General features: G+C 36.6%; 1 protein-coding gene across 2 annotated transcripts in view; it reads right to left on the bottom strand.

The window, feature by feature from the left end:
- Window positions 1–18,733, bottom strand: part of PTPRK (protein tyrosine phosphatase receptor type K) — a 540,251-nt gene that overhangs the window by 267,868 nt on the left and 253,650 nt on the right. For both annotated transcript variants that reach the window (XM_026504778.4, XM_026504780.4), the window contains exon 4: window positions 1,207–1,288. In XM_026504778.4, coding sequence (XP_026360563.2) covers window positions 1,207–1,288 — 82 coding nt within the window. The remainder of the gene's footprint in view (window positions 1–1,206; window positions 1,289–18,733) is intronic.

Raw genomic sequence — 18,733 nt, 5'->3', positions numbered from 1 at the left:
TCATGCTTATGTACTAATGGACTGAAGGAATTTATGAGCAAACCAACTTGACTGAACTTTGAGTGAGACGATTTTGTTCCTCTTTTCCTTAGAATGTACTGCATGGAATAAATTGTATGACCCTTGCCTGCTACCTCTTTCTTCAGCACCTCATCTTAGTATAGGCTTTAAAAAGGGAAATGCTCGAACTAGAGCATGAACCCGAACGGTGGTTCTCAAACTGGGAACTCTAGGCCCGCAGCACAGGCATCACCTGGGAACTTACTAGAAGTGCAAATTTTTAGGCCCCATCCCAGACTTACTGAATCAGATCCAAGGAGGGGCCACACAAACCGTGATTTGCCACCCCTGGCAGGTGATGCTGATACACAATAGGGTTTAACGAGCTCTCAACGGGAGCATGGTGCCCCCTCCCCGTGCACAGTGCTTACAATGTGTGAGAAAATTTCCACCAGGAGGATTACTGAACAGATCATCTAGAATTCATGGGCCCTGTAAAATGCCGCTGTTGGGAGATACAGGTAAAGTTTGAGTTTATGCCAGCTGTTTTATGTCTGGCTCGACCGAACGCATGAATGAAATGTCTTTCAGGAAATGTGATGTACACACAAAATTAGTTACACCATCTGAAGACCACCCAATGGGCATCTAAAGACAACAAAACTATGTGTCAGTAAACTGAGTTCTTTGTTTTGTTTGCTTTCTATTATTTTGCTGTTTCATATGGATTAACCAGATATTTATTATAAAAAATTAAGTCTGAAGTTTGGAAAACGGGGAACTAATTCATTCTCTTTCCTTCACTCCAACTTTCGACTGAGCAGATCACATGTTTAATGAGATTTCTTTTAGTTTCCTTTCAGTTGAGCTCTGATTTGTTATTCTTCTTTGCTTTCCTAGACTACTTAATAAAACCAAAAGATGGAGTCTGTCCTATCTAGAGTTTCATTTATATTTGCACTTTGTTCTCTGTAATTAAATAATTAAAAGAACCCTTTAATATGTGTACAATTAGTTACAATTCTGAAAACTATTTGATTAAAAAATTCGAGAAATATTTCAGTGTTCTTCTAAAACTGAACAGAAGGCTAGGAGTAACAACAGAAGAGACAGCCACAACCAAATGATAAACAGTCAACAGTCACTGCCAATATAAGACAAGTGTTGAAAGGACATAGAAAAATACAATTCTTAATCACAACCTACCACAAGGATAACTCAGTACTTGGATATCATCAATGGCAATATAACCACTCCTTCCTCCTGAGACTTCAGCTTCAAATATTACCTGTCAGGAAGAAATAGAAAACATTTACAACAATCATTTTTAAGGAATTTTCACAGTAAAAGAAGAATAGCTATAACACACTTATGAAAATTAAGTTTGATTTTTATCCTATAAGAATTAAAAATCTATCTTATACTGTAATTTCCTAAATCTTGTCCAGGTAAACAACAACAACAAGAAAAATTACTGAGGTCAAGCAGCTAAAAAATTACTTAAGCAACTGCTACTATGTGTTAGAATTCCTGACTGGGCATCATCTAGGCAGAATGAATAGACAAATACAGCTACTCTCATATCCCTAAATTTTCTCTTCTTGATTTTCTCCATTTTTTGTTATTTATTTAAAATACACTGAGCACCTACAATGCACCAGCAGTAGGCTAACCAGTGAAAATACCAAATGATCTACGCTTTTAAATGGCTAAACTTTCAAAGACAGAGGCCATCGGCTAGATTAGCAGTATTCCAGGCAGAAGGAACAATATACAATGGAATAGCTTGGGGTGTGTGTTTGGGAAACCAAATGAATATGATCTGTACGGCTACAAAGGTTCAAAAGGGAAGAGGTAAGATTAGACAGCTAGGCACAGAAGACCTTAACCATCAGACTAAAATCAGGAGTACATTCTATCAATAATTCCACATTAATAAATATTAAACAAAATTGTTTCCATGTTCAAATATAAGCTCATGTTCTAGAGTTTTGTTGTTACAACGACAGAAAAGCTTCATATAGCCTTTGTTCTTTTTAATGATATGTAGTGTGACTTTTCAAGAGAAACCATATTCAGCATGCAACATTTCAACATTTTATTTGACTATGGGCTCCTTTATTCATGGAGATACACAGATTATTTTTGGAGTATTCTGCAAAACATTTTAGGAAATATGATGAAAATTAATGTTTAAAGTAGGAATTTAGTATAATCAAATATGCCTGAAAGGTAGAGGATGAACTAAAAGAAACCAAGACTGGAATCAGTCAGGTAATATGCTAGTAGGAGTGGAAATAGATATGAAGAAAAAAGAAAGATAAAAATAATGCTGAGGAAATGGACAAAATAAGACTTACTGACTTGTTAGTTGTAGTGAAATATAGGGCAATTCTAACTCCAGGCTTGCACCACTAGGCGAATGGTGCTATTGAAATCCCTAGCCAGGACTAGTGATACAGAAAAAGGTACAAATTTGAGGCAGAAGAAGACTAAGTACATTTCAAATCTGATTTGCCTAGGGTACATATGGGGTAAAGGCTTAAGAGCATAACTGGACAAACATATCTCAAAAATAAGAGAGAGGTCCACAATAAAGCCATAGATTTGGAAGTCATCATCATGAAGTGAGTAAGTTATAGATTTAAAAGTTACTACGATGGGTGAATAAGATGGCATAGGAAGATAAAGAGGAGAAAACCACTGAAATAGAAAGCAACAGTACAGCAGCAGAAGTAAAGCCAACAAAGTATAGTTCAGACATAATGACCAAGGAAAGAAGAGAAGTATCAGGAGGTTTGAGGCAGGTTAACATTCACACACACACACACACACACACACACACACACACACACACACACACAAAGCCAGATTAACTGTAATAACCATAATTTTAAAATATCAGATAGCTGCATAAACAATGGCATTTAGATGAACACAAATTTTCGGAGGACAGAGTCTCTCCAACGTGACCCCTAATCTGCGGCCATGTCTCCTTTCCCATGGGAATTATTTGTCAATTCCAGGATCAGGGTGCGGTTCTAGCTCAGCACAGATGTACGGCCTCTGCTGGAAGACAGTGGAAACAGTGAAGCTTGCTGTGCAGCACTCTGGAAATTTGGAAGTCTAGATTCTAAAAAAAATGTTGGCTGTGGCAAAAAATATGAAATGTAGGGAAGAGGTCAAGAAAAACTAAAATTAAAAATTATCAATTACAATGAACCGTTAGGAATTTTCCAATAACGTTTGGCAGACAGTTTTACCAAAGGGAAGGGGCAGAAGATTGACTGACTGAGTTCACAGTAACTAACATTTATTGAACACTTACTGTATACAAAAGACTATCCTAAGCTAGCCTGCACATCATCACACTCGCATATGTCGTTCTCTCTCTCTTTCTCTTCTCCCCTGCCACCCTGCCACCCTGACACACACACACACACACACACACACACACACAGCCATTTAATCCTCACTATAATCACATAAGGTTGGTATTATTTTTATCCTCATTTTAAAGAAAAGACAAGTAACTGGACCAAAGTCATAACAGTTAACAAGCAGCAGGGCCAGGAAAGGACCTGAGTCAAACTGCCTCCACCTTCTATTCTTGCATCAACTTTACTACAATTTCTCTAAAGGTAAAGAAGCAAATGCAGAGAGAGCATTTCTTTTAAACAGGCTTCAAATTTCCTTGAAAAGTCTAAAATGTGAAACTTTAAAGATTAATGTCATTTTTGAATAGTACTTCAATTAAACATTACACGGACTAGGTAGCAGTGTCACCAGCATTACACCCTTCCCCCTTTCCTACCGTACTCCTACAGCCACCCCAAAACCGATGATGATGGGACCCAGTAGATGAGGTGGCTGGTTTGTCTCCCATCCACCCATTCCCATCACAGACCTTCTCCTGTGTTACTTCTCTCCTCCTCTGCTTGTCCTTTATGACTGTTGATGTCACTGGAATAAGCTGAAGCTAAGAAGGAGACCAGGGTCTTTGTGGGAAGAGAAATACTTCACAATGAAGGATGGCTAATCTACGAACACAGAAAAGTGTGTGCATGTGTGTGCGTGCACGCATATGATTTACATTTCATGTAAGTGTATCTTATATGAAAACAACTGTCATGTCACTTTCCAAATATTGGAACAAAGGCTTATTAGCAAGAAATAGAGGCAAGAATCAGAGACGTTAAATAAAGTGTAACTTGGAGTGGCAGTCGTAGAGGCCCCTTTCCTGGGGCTGAGAAAACTTGTACTTGACTCCCACTCTCCTGTTTACAAATCCTTGAGCAAATCCCATAACCTTTTGCAACTAAATCCCAAGTCTTTAACATGGATATAATGCAGCTTTCGTTATAAAGTTTTATGAGGATTAAATAGTAACAGTCGTAAAAGTGCTATATAACCCAAAAGGTAAGCTCATCAACATTGTTAATGTACGAGATTTGTGTTAAGTGTCTCCCAGGAAAATAAGTTTTATTTGCTCGAATAGTATAGTTCAGGAAAAGAGAAGATATAATAAGAAAAAGTGAGAAAACTGTTTTTAAGGGGAAAAAAATACATTTTTTATGAATAGACCACATATCTGTGTAATTAATCATTGTTGGTTATTTCACTTCCTTTGTAGCCAACATTAATTATTTTAATTTCTTAACTATATCTTAGTTTTACTTTCTCCAACTGTTTTACTTCCTTTGCTTCATATAGGTGATAAGCTTATATATGTTTACTCTATCCTCTCAGAAAAAGTTTCTTATTCGTTCATTTAAATTAAGCTTTTATTCTGGACAATAAATTTAAGCCTGGATTTAAAAGGGGAGCAAAAAAATCAGTTCTTTATTAGAGAAAAAAAAATGTTTCTCTTTTTAGTGACCTCATTTTCTCTGCTAAGTATTGTCTTTGCCTCATTAACAAGAGCTGGAGGAAATGTCTAAGATCAGATTCCTTTACTACACAGGATCTAATCAGCTTCATCACTTCAACAGAGCCCTCACCTTGTAAGGCTCTTCTGTCCAGTCAGGGGAAACAAATCTCAATAGCTTAATTACACAAAGCTCGCTTAAGCAAATGCTCAGGTCAGATCTAACGCCTGGTGTCAGGTAGTCAACCAGGGCTTCCCAGAAGAAGAGAGCAACGGAAGCCATACCAGATGTCAACTTTCACCCATCTAAGAGGTCAGCCTGGGAACAGAATGGACGGGCTCTGCTTTGCATGATGTTTTCACTCCACTCCATTACCTAAAATACTGAAGGTAATGATTCCACTCAAATTTTTGCTACCTTAGCAACATTCTTGGATTATTAACTAAATAAGTGAAGTACGGTGGAATTAAAATAGAGGGGGGGGAAGGCAAACCCTAAAGAACAAGGACTTCATCCTTTGGCAAACTGAATTAATGCAGAGAATGTACCTCACTCATATAAGGGAAAGCTGAACTCAAAGTCAGGAAGCCTATGATCTAATTGCTATCACGTGTAACCCAAGCAATCGATGTAACTGTGTCTTCCTAGCCTCATCTGCACAATACTGGCCTTGCCTACATCACAAAGTTGTTGTGAAGACAATGATATATCCACAGTGATTAAATGATACACGAAATACATGTAATATAAGATATTATGGATATGAGAAAAATCTGAAGAAGAAAAAAAACTTTGTCCTTAATTTTTTTTTCAATATTATCAGTGTTAAGAGTATATGCCCCAAAGTCAGAGACACATTTAGTTTACTTTTTTTTAAGGGTAACTTTAACTTACGGAAAAATGTATGTTAAGTTGTACCTGAAGTTACTTTTACAACTTTGTATATAAAGTTACTTTGCTTACTTATGTAAAATCGAAGCCTCGGTTTCTTTTCATTTTTTTTTTTTTTAAGATTTTATTTATTTGTCAGAGAGAGAGAGAGAGCACAGGCAGGGGGAGCAGCAGGCAGGGGGAGAAACAGGCTCCCCGCTGAGGAGGGAGCCCGTTGCAGGGTGGATCCCAGGACCCCAGGATCATGACCTGAGCCTAGGGCAGACGCTTAACCGACTAGCCACCCAAAAAAGAAACTGTCAGTATACACGGCACGGCTTAAGGAAAGACTAAATGAGATGTGCACATGAACCATTCAGGACAGCCCCTGGCACACAGGAAGTGTACTACATTCGGGAGCACCACGACGGAAGAAAGCATCCATAAAGAACATACGTATTAAAGTGAAATTTCTTCTCTTTCCCTTTTCTTTCTCATCAAAAACTTCACCCTATTCCCCAGTTTGCGGGGCGGGGGAGTAGAGGCACCTGGCTGGCTCAGTCAGTAGAGCATTCGACTCTTGATTTCGGGGTTGTGAGTTCCAGCCCCACGTTGGGTGTTGCGATTACTTGAAAATAAAATATTTTTTTGAAAGTGGATATATTGTATATTATGAATAGATGTCAGCATCATTAAGTATAATTGACTTCTCTCTCTCTTATGTGAACTTCAAACACTGCAGTTTCTCAAGGATATGTACTAGGCCACCTTCTCTCTTTTTGCCATAATTTCTACCATGATAGCATTGAGAATGATGAGCCTGTAAAAGGACGAGGGAACTAAAAGAAGAAGAAAAAAGTGTGTAGAGATAATAAACGGAAATGAAGGTATACGGCATCACAAAAGCCAATTAAAAAACATCTGAAGTGGAAGAGGTGTCACCACCAATCCTGGTACAACACTAAGTAAAATGCAGATTAAAAATACCGTCTTAGACATCTTATAACTGGAAGTCTGTACTCTTTGACCAATATTTCCCTATCTCTCCAACCCCTCAAACCCTGGTAACCACCATTCTAGTCTCTGTTTCTATGAATTTGGCTTTTTTAGATCCCACAGTGTAAACGATATCATACCAAAGAGTACACCCTTCCCATTATTAAATGGGTAAGTTCTGGAGATCTAAATTTACACCATGGTGATTATAGTTAGCAATGTTGTATTATATACTTGAAAGGTCCCAGGAGAGTAGGTCTCAAATGTTCTCAACTCAAAAACAAAACGGTATTACATGACATGATAGAGGTGTTAGCTAAGGCTATGGTGGTAATCACTTTGTAATATATATCAAATCAACATACTGTTTGCCTTAAACTTACACCATGTTATATGTCAATCACATCTCAATAAAGCTGGGAAAAACACCCTTATATGCGCCATTGAGTTTAGGAATGACCAAAGGAAGAGCCACCTGTGTGAAGCAATAGAAATGGAAACCATATTGGACAATGATGAAGACAGCAGAGGAGTGGAGATGACTATAAAAACTCCCACAGGAAGTGTGTCTGAATGGGTAGAGAGAAATTTAACTAAAAATGGAAGAAAAGGGGCACCTGGCTGGCTCAGTTGGTAAAGCATGTGACTCTTGATCTCAGGGTTGTAGTTCAAGACCCCCACTGGGTATAGAGCTTACTTTAAAAAATTAAAATTTTAAAAATTTAAAGAAATTAAAAATGGAAGAAAATACGGGATTAAGCGAAGTGTTTTAATTTGTTTTATTATTATTACTTTTTAAGATGGGAAACAAATGTTTAAAGATTGATGAGAATGATTTAATTTGACATGGAATTTTTGAGTGTATGTGAGAAAGAAATGATAACTGTTAGTGTGAGATAGGAAAGGACAGGATCCAAATCACAGATCATACAAAGGGGCTCCAGTTTTTTATAATGCAAGGGAAGATGAGGATGAATGAAGATACGAGGAAATTTGTACTATTGCTAAAGGGAGTTTCTATTACATGGCCTCAATCTTCTCAGCTATAAGAGATGAGCTGGTAAAAAGAAGACTGGTTGGAGACTGGAGATTATTGAGTGGAGTGGACTGGAGAGGAGGATTAGAAAGGGAATTGAACAGAAAACCGTAGTAGGATTTCCAGGAGTGGTATGGGCCCATTTGCAGCTAGTGACCATGAATTTCTATTGATCCCAATCTAACATGAAGTGTGTGATTTTTTTAACAGAATTTGCTTGTTTTAAGCTTATAAAAAAGTAGCTTGAAAAAAAAGCAAACAAGGAGTTTATGGAAATGGCAAATGTGACCAAAACGATTATGATGAAATCAAATTTTGATACGATAAGCAAGTTGATGAATTGGCAAAAGACAGATGGTCTGATGATCTGGAGCTCCCCATGAGGTTGATGGATGAACTCAGTAAAATGAATGAAGGGGGAAGAGATGAGTTTATGTGATGGTCAGAAAGTGAGATGCTTACATGCAAAGTTAGAACACTTGTGAGATATTACAAGATCCATTTAACCAAAGCAGCAGGTTAAAACAAGGTAGCTGATTTTGGAGATGAAGAGGTGAAGAAACTGTCAATGGACTTTCCATAAAGACAGCAAAGTCATCAGGATGAAGGTGGGCCAAGGCAGTGGAGAAAGCAACTCTCAATGACACCAGTACTAAAGTTTATGACGAATAGAAGAAAATAACTTAGAGGCTCTTGGAAGGCAATAATGAAGATGATGGCATGTTTGAAAGAAAAGAAATTCAAAGGGGTGGGAGTGTTCCCTATCCCTTGACTTAATTCTAAATTACATGGGGATTAATATCTGCTCTGTAAGAGACTGTTTGGGAAGAAGTGTCCTCAGGCTAGAGCTACAAACAGAGCACAATTATAATTACATAATTCATGGTACAAATAAATTTTTGAGATTCATCTCCCCTACTAAAATATAAACTCATTGAAGACAGTGACTTTGCTTGTTCTACACAGCATCAGTGAACCAACCGTAAGAATCATATTGAGGCTGGAAAGAGTTCCAATGTGTTAAAAAACAACTAAGTAATAGAAGTGGATTCTAGTTAATAGTTTTGCCTCATGGGGAAATACGGAATAAGGTATTTAAGTTCACTTTTACTTAACTCATAAAATTTTGTTGGCATAATAAAATGACTCTCCCTTGAGAAAGTTCCAAATAATTTTCCCAAGCTAATTTGTAAATCATGAAAACATAATTACTTCTTTTGAATAGTTAAATAATGCTGTAAGGGATAAATTTCTGGTTATAGGCCCCAGAAGATCTCATATTGAGTAAGTCAAATGTCTATGCGGAAACTTCAAAATCTAGAGTCTAGTTTCTTTTCAAATGTAGAAATATTCTATTTCTCTTCATACTTAAAGATTAATATACACATAACTGGCAGGTGATAGCAAAAGCTTAATGCACATCATAATGGTGTGTGGATAGATAATAGAAAGATAGATAGGACTGTGTGTGTGTGAGAGAGAGAGAGAGAGAGAGAAAGGGAGAGAGAGAAAGAGAATATCTAAACCCACAGAGCAACTTCCACTGAGTGGCAGACCTTGTAACTGCAAAAAGACTGTGTATATTCAGGTAACAGAGTGTAGATTTCAGAATCTCTGAAACCTTTATCACTTGCTGTCACCCACTGCAGCTCCTCTCACAGGTACTGTCAATCTGGAATTCTGCTCTCTAAACTAAATGCTCGCTCAGAATGTTAAAGAAAAGGAGCTTCTCCACATCAGGCCGATGTATGGCAGGCTGGTTTGCCTATTGATTCATGTAATAGTTTATTTCTAAGAGTCTAATATGCAAAAATGCCTTCAGTAAAGGCCTTGGGGCTCTCCAAAACTAATAAATTCTTTTTTTTTTTTTTTTTGCAACTAATGAATTCTTAACAGTCTTTCCCTATTGGTTGCTTACTTGTTTATTTAGTTCCTTAAAGAAGAGAAATACCTTCCATGGCAACAGGTACATAGAACATGGAAGCAAGGGAAATACTGCTATATCCTTTGGCTTTAAAGCTGCTTGAAAGAGTAATTGGGGGATTCTCATTACATGTTAACTAAATGTGGGAGACAAGTCCTAATTGATTCTTCCTCTAAAACTCTTTCATATATCAGATTCTGGATACCCTTAGAGCCTCCATGACTCATAAGTGCATAAGAATTCAAAATCAGCTCTTTTCCTTAAAGTGTCCTGACATTAAATATGGCCAGCTTCTTAGAAGAACTAGTCCTGCTAAGACTTCACATTAGGACTTAACAGTTCCAGAGTAATAACAGTTCCAGAGAGTCTAAAACCTGTACTCAGTTACCTGCATACATACAGGCTTTTTGTATAGTTACAGAGTCTGCACTCAACAGAAGCTACTATTTGGGTTCAGATATTCTTCTTCTTGCGTGCACACACACGCAAACACACACACACACACACACACACACACACACACACACACCACTCCTATCTACCTATCCAAACACCATTACAATAATATAATAAAGACTTGAGTTGATTTTGGAATGCAAATTCTATGTATACTGTAGCCAAGTATTCTTGAATAAAATGTCAGTATTACAAAAATATCCTGAGGTTTAGCATCACCATTGTCTAAGTGATGAGAAGGCCTGCTACGTTATCTAACATGGATGAAAATACTGGGTATAAAAAAACCACACTTGCTTGAAAAGCAACTATACCATCCATCCAGCTGCAACCCTTTGCAGAGTGATACTCTATCTGCCTGATCAACAATAGACACCAGTCCAGGCACTGTTCAGGGAACAGTAAAAATGCAGGACGAGAGATCAAAAGGAGAAAATAAAACCTAAGAGATTTCACGCCAAAGTAGTCCACATAAAAGAAAACCCCAAAGAAGGCAATTTTCAGAAGGCTCCACACTGAGATGAATATGCAAACCTAGTACGCTCCCATACTTCAAATTAGCCCAGGGAGTTGGCTATCCCTAATGTAATCACCAAAGTATCTAGAAGATCTAAATAAAGAACTAACAATAATCATTTTTAGAACTTACGCTAGAATATTTAAGTTGATAATAAGTCTATTAGTTATTTAAATTAATTTTCATTCCTAAAATCTTACGCTTGCAAAAGAATTGTCAGTGGTCTTTTTAATTTGAACAGATATTGATGTAGGGTAGTATGTATCAAAAACACATAACTTCATACGTGGCTAAGAGAGACCCAGACAAACATTTCATCTCGCTCTCCAAAAACAAACTCAAAACTTGAACCTAAAATAAATAATAATCACAATATAAAAATAAGAGGAGTTTTTGTGCTCTCTGCACAGAAACATGCTCTCTGCATTTTTCCTATATAATTAAGATGCCTTTGGGAGAAACAGTTATATGCAGCTTTCCGGAGATGTACATCTCCTTTATCATAATAGAGATGTATGTACATGGACAAGGGCACACCAGAGCCTCAATTTTATGTTACAGACCTCAACTCAAATCCCTGTGAGGACCTCATGGGGCCATCTAGAAGGTTCTCCATAAATGTTAACCCCTTCCTCCCTTTCCTTCTCCAGGGACTGACTATCGTGCCATAGTACCCCAGACAGAGAGAAATAAAGAGGCGAGAGGACAGTCCCAGGTGGCACTGATGCTGGAGACCATGAGAAGAACCTCTTAGCTCTTCCCTACTGCAACAAACTCGGCACACATACACTACCTTCCTAATTGTTACCGCAAAACATTGTGAACAACCCTACACCCATCTCACTAATCCACCCTTACATGACTCCTCCTTCATTTCAGTTCAAGGCTCAGTAGGGTAAGAAGGCTGAGACTACAGACTACAGAGCCCACTTCCCCTGTTCTCTCTAGAGGCATCCCCAATTCCAAGGCAGACAGAGCCCAGTACTATATTCTAAATGCCTGTAATATGTTCAAAAATAAATTGAAACAGGGCCCACTGTTCATGGCACAGCCTAATTTATGTTAGAATATAAGTTTAGCAAAAGAGAGAAAATCAAAAAGGCAATTAGAAGAGGAAAATGAACAAAAGTTAAGTGAAATAATCCAAGATCTAAAAATGCTATGAAACACATTTTTCATCCTGTGGGTCTGTCCTTAGATACATAAGCAAGCAACTTACACCATAAAAGATTTGGTATAAAACTGAAAGTAGAGAAGCAAAGGGTTGCAGAAAATTCATCAGCAAAATGTCATTTCTGTATCTTTACTATCATAGCTCCACCATCTGGGTTATATTTTATAGTTAGTTGTCTGAGCCAAAAATAAAAGATGACTGGTTAAGGTTGCTATTTCTATCAACATGACACTGAATTACAGTACTATTTTTCCTCACTTCTAGAGATGTGCCATTTGTCTTCCTACAATCCACAGGCAGAACCTTTTAAATTTTAGCACCAACAGTCCAATCTTACACATAGCAAAAGTAGATCACTTCGCTTGCACAGCTATATCTGAAAAAATGCTCTCAAGCGAAATAGTAAGCCTGTTCCTCGCCAAACTTGCGACTCCCGAGAGCTTCAATTGATAATTGCAGAGCTCAATTTTTAAAAAATTAAAATGAGTAGTGAAACGTATACACGCTGTCATACTAAATATCTATTACATAGGAAATCTGTTGGTAGCACATACTATGTTACGGAGAAAAGCAATCTTTAAAGTGAACCAGGTGATTAAATGCCACTCAACTGATAGTATAACCAGATCAGTCTACCTCAGGCAAAGTTCAACTGGAGACTAAACTTGAGTTCTCACATTACAAATGCAAACATATTAATAAGTAATTGTTGGGGTAAGACCACAGGCAAAAAAAAAAAAAAAAAAAAAGAACTCTCTGCTTTCATCGTATGGGTCTAAGAATTAAGTTAATTTCAAAAGTACTATAAACTTTCCCTCCTAGAATAGGGTTAGGGTGGGGAGAGATTATGACACCAAGTTAATTAGAGTAACCAGTCTGTGTACACCTACTTGAATTTAGGGATTAAAAAAACAAAACAAAACAAAGAAAAAACCTCCATGATTTATTTTTTTTCTTATTTTATTTTACAAATAAATGGGCAAGTGCAGTGACATCTTTGAGTGTAAGCACTGAATAGCAAATATAACTATTAGTATATAATTTAAGACAGTGCTTTTTGCCAGTAAAAGGCCTAGTGAGCACTCAAATATGTTTACTAGGGGAGGTACCGAACAATACATTTCACAGACAGCTTCTACAGTAGATAGCAATGGGGAACTTTAGAAGATATTCTAACACTGTAATAGTGCCAGGCATCCTAGCAGTGCTTAAAAAAAAAAAAGAAAAGAAAAAGTGCATACACACAAAAACGAAGTCACATATTTACCTCGACTTTAAAAAGAAATCTTATTTGAGATAATTAACTAAAAGTATATATTTCATTTAATTCTTGACAGAATATCAACTTAATTGTTTAGTGATATATATTAACAAAATAATCATATGTTATAAATCAGCAAAGGAAGTGGTCTTTCTATAAGAATCTTGCTAAAATCTTTAAGACAAAAAATTGTTATGTAGGATACTCAGAAATCGAAGTTATCTAGTATTGAAGCCTCAAATTTCAGTCAAAAAAGAAGGAAAATGACATCCCTTTCTATATCATAAAGTCAACATCATTTCTGAAGAATACCTATAACCCCTCTGGGGTATCTGGCAATCCGTAAGAATGGTTTATCTGAGGCAGAGAATTTTAGAAATTACAATACTGATGAAAAGAAATCCTGGGAACTCTTTGTACAATTACAAAAGCCTGAAACTCTATTTAAAAAAAAAAAAAAAGGACATGACTGATTCACAAACCATTTTTGTTATCCATACAAGACAAAAGGAATGGAATAAAAATGGACTTTAAAAATAGATGGGGAGAAATAAACTCTAACATCCTTGAGTACAGGAGATGGAAAAGGAGGGAAAGCCTTAATTTCATTGGTAGGATTTAGTTATAAGTGAGGGAAAGTGAGAAGCTGCCATGACCAAATGCCTTCTTTAAATAAAGACCCTAAAGAACAGAAACCAACTTCAAGTGACTTAGGTGACCTGAAAGAGTCACTCGGACAAATCTTGAAGTAGTTTATGAAAACCAAAGGCCTTTCTAGAGACCTCAGGTGGTACTTAGCCTACTTAAACTTTGCATTGCTTCTACGTATTGGCATTAAAGTATCAACAAATTAGAGAGACCAGGCCATGGTTCTCAACGTGTGGTCCTGGCAATAGCAGCATCAGCAACATCAAGGCACTTGTTGGGAATGCAAATACCTGGGCCCCACACACAGAGCTTCTATAGATGGGAGCCAGTGATCCACAGCCCTTTAGGTGATTCTGATGCAGCCTAACGTCTAAGAAACACTCATTTAAGTTGATCTACCTTAGTTTAGAGATAAAGAAAATGGGCCAGAAGTCTTTGTCCTAGTCCTATAGTTAGTAATGGAAGAGTTGGTTCTAAGAACCAGTCTTCCTGCTTCAGTATCCTTTCATTTGCAAGGAAAATCACTTCATGGTGGAATTCACAGGTTCTCTTTTTCAGATGCCCAGCTAAAATTAAAAAACAAAAAACAAAAAACAAAACACCAAAACCTAAGGCTGTATAAAATACTAATTTTTAAAACTTTAAATAACTGGCCACTCATTTACTCATTAAAAAAATATATGCAGCGCCTAATATTTGATAGACGATAAAAAGAAATACCTAATTTTTAATCTCTGTCCTGAACAAAATCACAGTGTGGCAGAAGAGATGAGTGTGTTAGGGAATACGTATAGCACAGCTCCAGGTGATAAAACAGAGTTAGAGAGATAGGAGCGGATTCAGAGGAGGGAGACTTGCTCCTCCTGGGGGGAAAGCAAGACTTCAGAGAAAGTGACGTCTGAGTGATGGTGTGGTCAAAGGATTCATCCTCATTCCCCAAGCACTTAGTGAGAACACACTAAATACCCTACTCACAGGGGATATGAAGACTGACACAAGACACAGCCACAGCTGCTCGGAGGGAAAGATCTATAATGTATACAGAGCACTAGCATACAACAAGGGACAGGGGCTAGGAATCATTTTCTATCTGGGGAAGCAAACAGTGACTCAGAAAGGAAATGATGCTAGAGCAGAGTTTGAAAACATAGGGCTAACAGAAATAAAAGGGTATCACAGAGCAAATGAGGTGCATTTGCAAAAAGCAGGATGGTAGAAAACTTCTTGACCTATTGGCACAGCAATTTATAGAACTTTCAGGGTTAGTTAGAACAGTGAGAAGGCCTGGGAAGTAGGAGGCTGAGAGCTTATCTTGCAGAGACTTTTATGCTAGAAGCAAGAGTCTGTCCTTTATCCTGAAGGTACTATAATGCCTTTGAAGGGTTTTATCAATGAGAAAATGTGACAGATATGTACCCAAATAAAGGACATTGTGGAAGCAAGTAGACTGAAGGACAGGAATCTTTTAGAAGGACCTCAACATCTAACATTACACCTTAACATGCTTAGGTATTAGCCAGCACTCGAGAAATATTTATTGCACACTGTTTATGTACAATGACATGAGATTTTACCCCTATATTCACGTACGTATTTATGGAGTGAACAAATATGTATTATTGTATCTCCAGGAAAACATGTGTTTGTGTGCATGTGTGCATATAGTTTATTCTACTCTTAAATCCAAAATTTCACTAACAAAGGAATAATGCTTAACGTAAATAATCTTAGAGACTTAACTTTTTTTTTTAGTTTTTATTTAAATTCTAGTTAGTTAACATATACCGTAATATTGGTTTTAGGAGTAGAATTTAGTGATTTATCACGTATATTAACACCCAATGTTAGAGACTTTACTTCAATGTGAGACTGAAATAATGTCATAAACATTGTTAAGATTTATATAATTGTAAGTGAAGTTGGTGTTATAAAATAAAACTCTGGATTCCTTTCACCCTATGTTAAACTCTGCTTTCATAGGATACTGGTGAAACTCATCTTTCATTTTCTCTATACTACATGTCACCAAAATCAACAACGATTTACTGAACTAACCTAATTCAAAGTTCCAACTCTCAAAAATCAGAGAGGTCTCTGATATGTAAACAGACCTAAACTTTACTGGTGATAAGCTTGTAACAAATCTTGGCAGAAAGAATATGAGCCAGAATACAGTTTGTTCAAAAATCAATTAGGACCACTGAAAATTCTTTAAATATGATTTTGAGGAGAGACACATTGAGGAATGTTGGAGGGAATAAAATCTTTTCCTTTTTACTTAAACTATAGTTTTAGTTATTTTTAAAATAATACTAGTTTAGCTATGTCTATCCTCTTTATACTCTTTATTCATCCTCATTCCCCCAGTACTTAGTGAGCACACAATAAATACCCTAGCTACTAGGGATATGAAGACTGAAATAAGTCAGAGCCGAACTGCTAGGAGGGAAAGATCTATAACGTACATAGGGCACTACATAGTTTTCTTCTGTAAAGGAAAAAAAAGAGGCCATGAGAAATCCCTTAAAATTTCTATAAAGGGATCACTACATAATGTTATCAAGCAAGGTAATAATTAAAACTTCCATTTGATTATGTTAAAAAGATCAAAATATTTTACATACTCAGTGATACCAAGAGTTAATTGTGCATGGCTTACTTGGCTAATAGATTAACTAAGTCTTGAGCTTATATTTTCCTTTACCTCTCCCCAAAGCGCCCCTGCTAATACTAGAGAAACCCAAGGCCATTAGAAAAAGGAAGTAAATGAAACAAATATTGAATGAAAAGATCAGTTTCATTGTCTACTGACCCTTTCAGCATCACATATGTATTTGTTCATTACGTAACTATTTATTGACTACCTAACGTACAAGAGATAAACAGCATTCTAATAGGGAGGAAAGACAAGAACCAAATACAGTATGGTAACAAAGTTTTATGGAGGCAAGGAGCTAAAGAACAAAACAGTAGGGACACAGTAATCAGGGAAATCTCTCTGAAGGTAAAATATGAGCTGAGACCTGAATGTGAAAAAGAAAGGAATATCATTCCAAGCAGAGGAAATAACAAGCACAAAGGCTTTGAGACAGGAACAACCTTGGAACATTCCAGAAGCATAGGGCAAAGTAAAGGACTCATAGAGCAGTGGCCAAATTCATTTGGAGTTAGCCAGGAGTTGAACCCATAGTAGAGATTTGAATTATTCTAAATGTGTTGAGAAGCCATGGGAGAATTTTGGGTAGAATCCTTAATATCTGACGTGTGTTTCAAAAGATCAGTCTGCTATAAGGAGAACAGCCTACCAGGGACAAAAAGATAATCTGGGAGAACTGCTGGGAGGAGATGTCTGAGGTGAGAGAGAAGGGAAGCCTGGACTTTAGGAGTGCTTCCCTAACATTTTCACATTATGGGGAAAAAAAGATAATTATCTGTAAGGTATCTTAGAATAAATGGACAAGGCTGTTCATAGCTATAATCTCCAGGTAGGCTAAGTAATGCCAGTAACACACTGGAGAGATAAATAAACAGATATGTATATTATTTATAAAATACGTATATAAAGCATATATACATATATATAGCAAATATGCAATATGAATGTAATTTCATAGAAAAAGGTCTTAAAGAATATGACCCAACTAAAGGTATTTACCTTGAGGGAGAGATTGGATAGAAGGAGGTGGAATAATATGAAGGAGGAATTTCACTTTTTTACTCCATTAACTTACGTATTTTAATTTTTGCAAGTGTTTATCAATGTATTAGTTGTGTAATGGAGAAAACCTTTTTTAGGCCTCTATATTATATTACTATTACTCTTAATTATACTTTTGATGACATGGCTTTCTCAAAAGTATATTTGAAATTCCATTTTTTAAAAAAAACTGAATTTTATCCTAAGTGTCATGGGACAAGCTTAGATCAGAGGAGGGACATAATCTGAACTATTATCTAAAGCAGCTTATTGTGATGACTATGGAGAGAAGAGGTGTGTGGGACAGCAAGAGTCAGAAGCAAAGACAATATTAAGGAGACCGTGGCAGGTGTTCAAGGAAAAGATGATGGTTTTCACTATGGGGATGACTTAGGAAATGGAGAAAATGACCTTATCTTTGTCTAATACCTAGCACAGCAAGTAGCATGCAGCATGGTCTACACACACAGGTCTTCAGGTAAAAAAGAAGGAAGAGAGAGCAAAAGGGAAGCCAGCCAATCACAGAGCTGTAGCGTACTGCTTTTCTAATTTGAGGTGGAGAGGTGAAACATTTTTCTTGGAGATACTTGTAGAAAGCCCATTTCTGAGAGCAGTTCACCAATCCCCTAGGTAGAGACTTATATAACCACTATTATAACAAATTAATGTTGGAAGCAAGTAAAGTGAAAATGTTAAAACAAACTTCTTTCTCAGTTCAATTCCAGTATTAAAATATGCTGTCACTAAAATTTCAAATATGTTAGAAGATATTACAAAAATATGAGGTCATAATGAGTTACTCTAAAGGCACCTAAGAAATAATGCTTTAAAAGTTTAACATCTAATGGTGCAGTTCCTCCCTAAAATCTGAAGCAAAATTAACCTAAATTACAAAACTGATCTGCATTCTCTCAGCTTCTCTCTCTCTCTTTGTAAGTTACAGGCTAAGATCTTTAATCAGTTTTTTAACCTGAGCCTGGTTAGCAGTAACTCCTATTTTATATCACTTGATCTGTCACTCTGTCCAGCTCTGAATTTCATCTTCTATTTTACCTGCACAAATATAAATCCCATCTTGTCATCACTTTTTCTATATATCAAACCTAATGCTTAAAATAAAAATCTCAAAAAAAAACCCTTCAGGTTTTATTTCAACATATTAGATGATTCATTGTTTGATTTCTTCAGATTATATGATTAAAGATATAAAAGCCCACATCAATATCCATATGGATTTTTCAATACATAGTTATATGGATTTGAAATTTTCTAGAGAGGAAAAAAAA

This window comes from Ursus arctos, unplaced genomic scaffold (assembly GCF_023065955.2).
Source record: "Ursus arctos isolate Adak ecotype North America unplaced genomic scaffold, UrsArc2.0 scaffold_13, whole genome shotgun sequence".
Classification (NCBI taxonomy): Eukaryota; Metazoa; Chordata; class Mammalia; order Carnivora; family Ursidae; genus Ursus; species Ursus arctos.
Note: the sequence above shows the minus strand (reverse complement) of the source record. Positions and strands in the feature narration are given on the sequence as shown.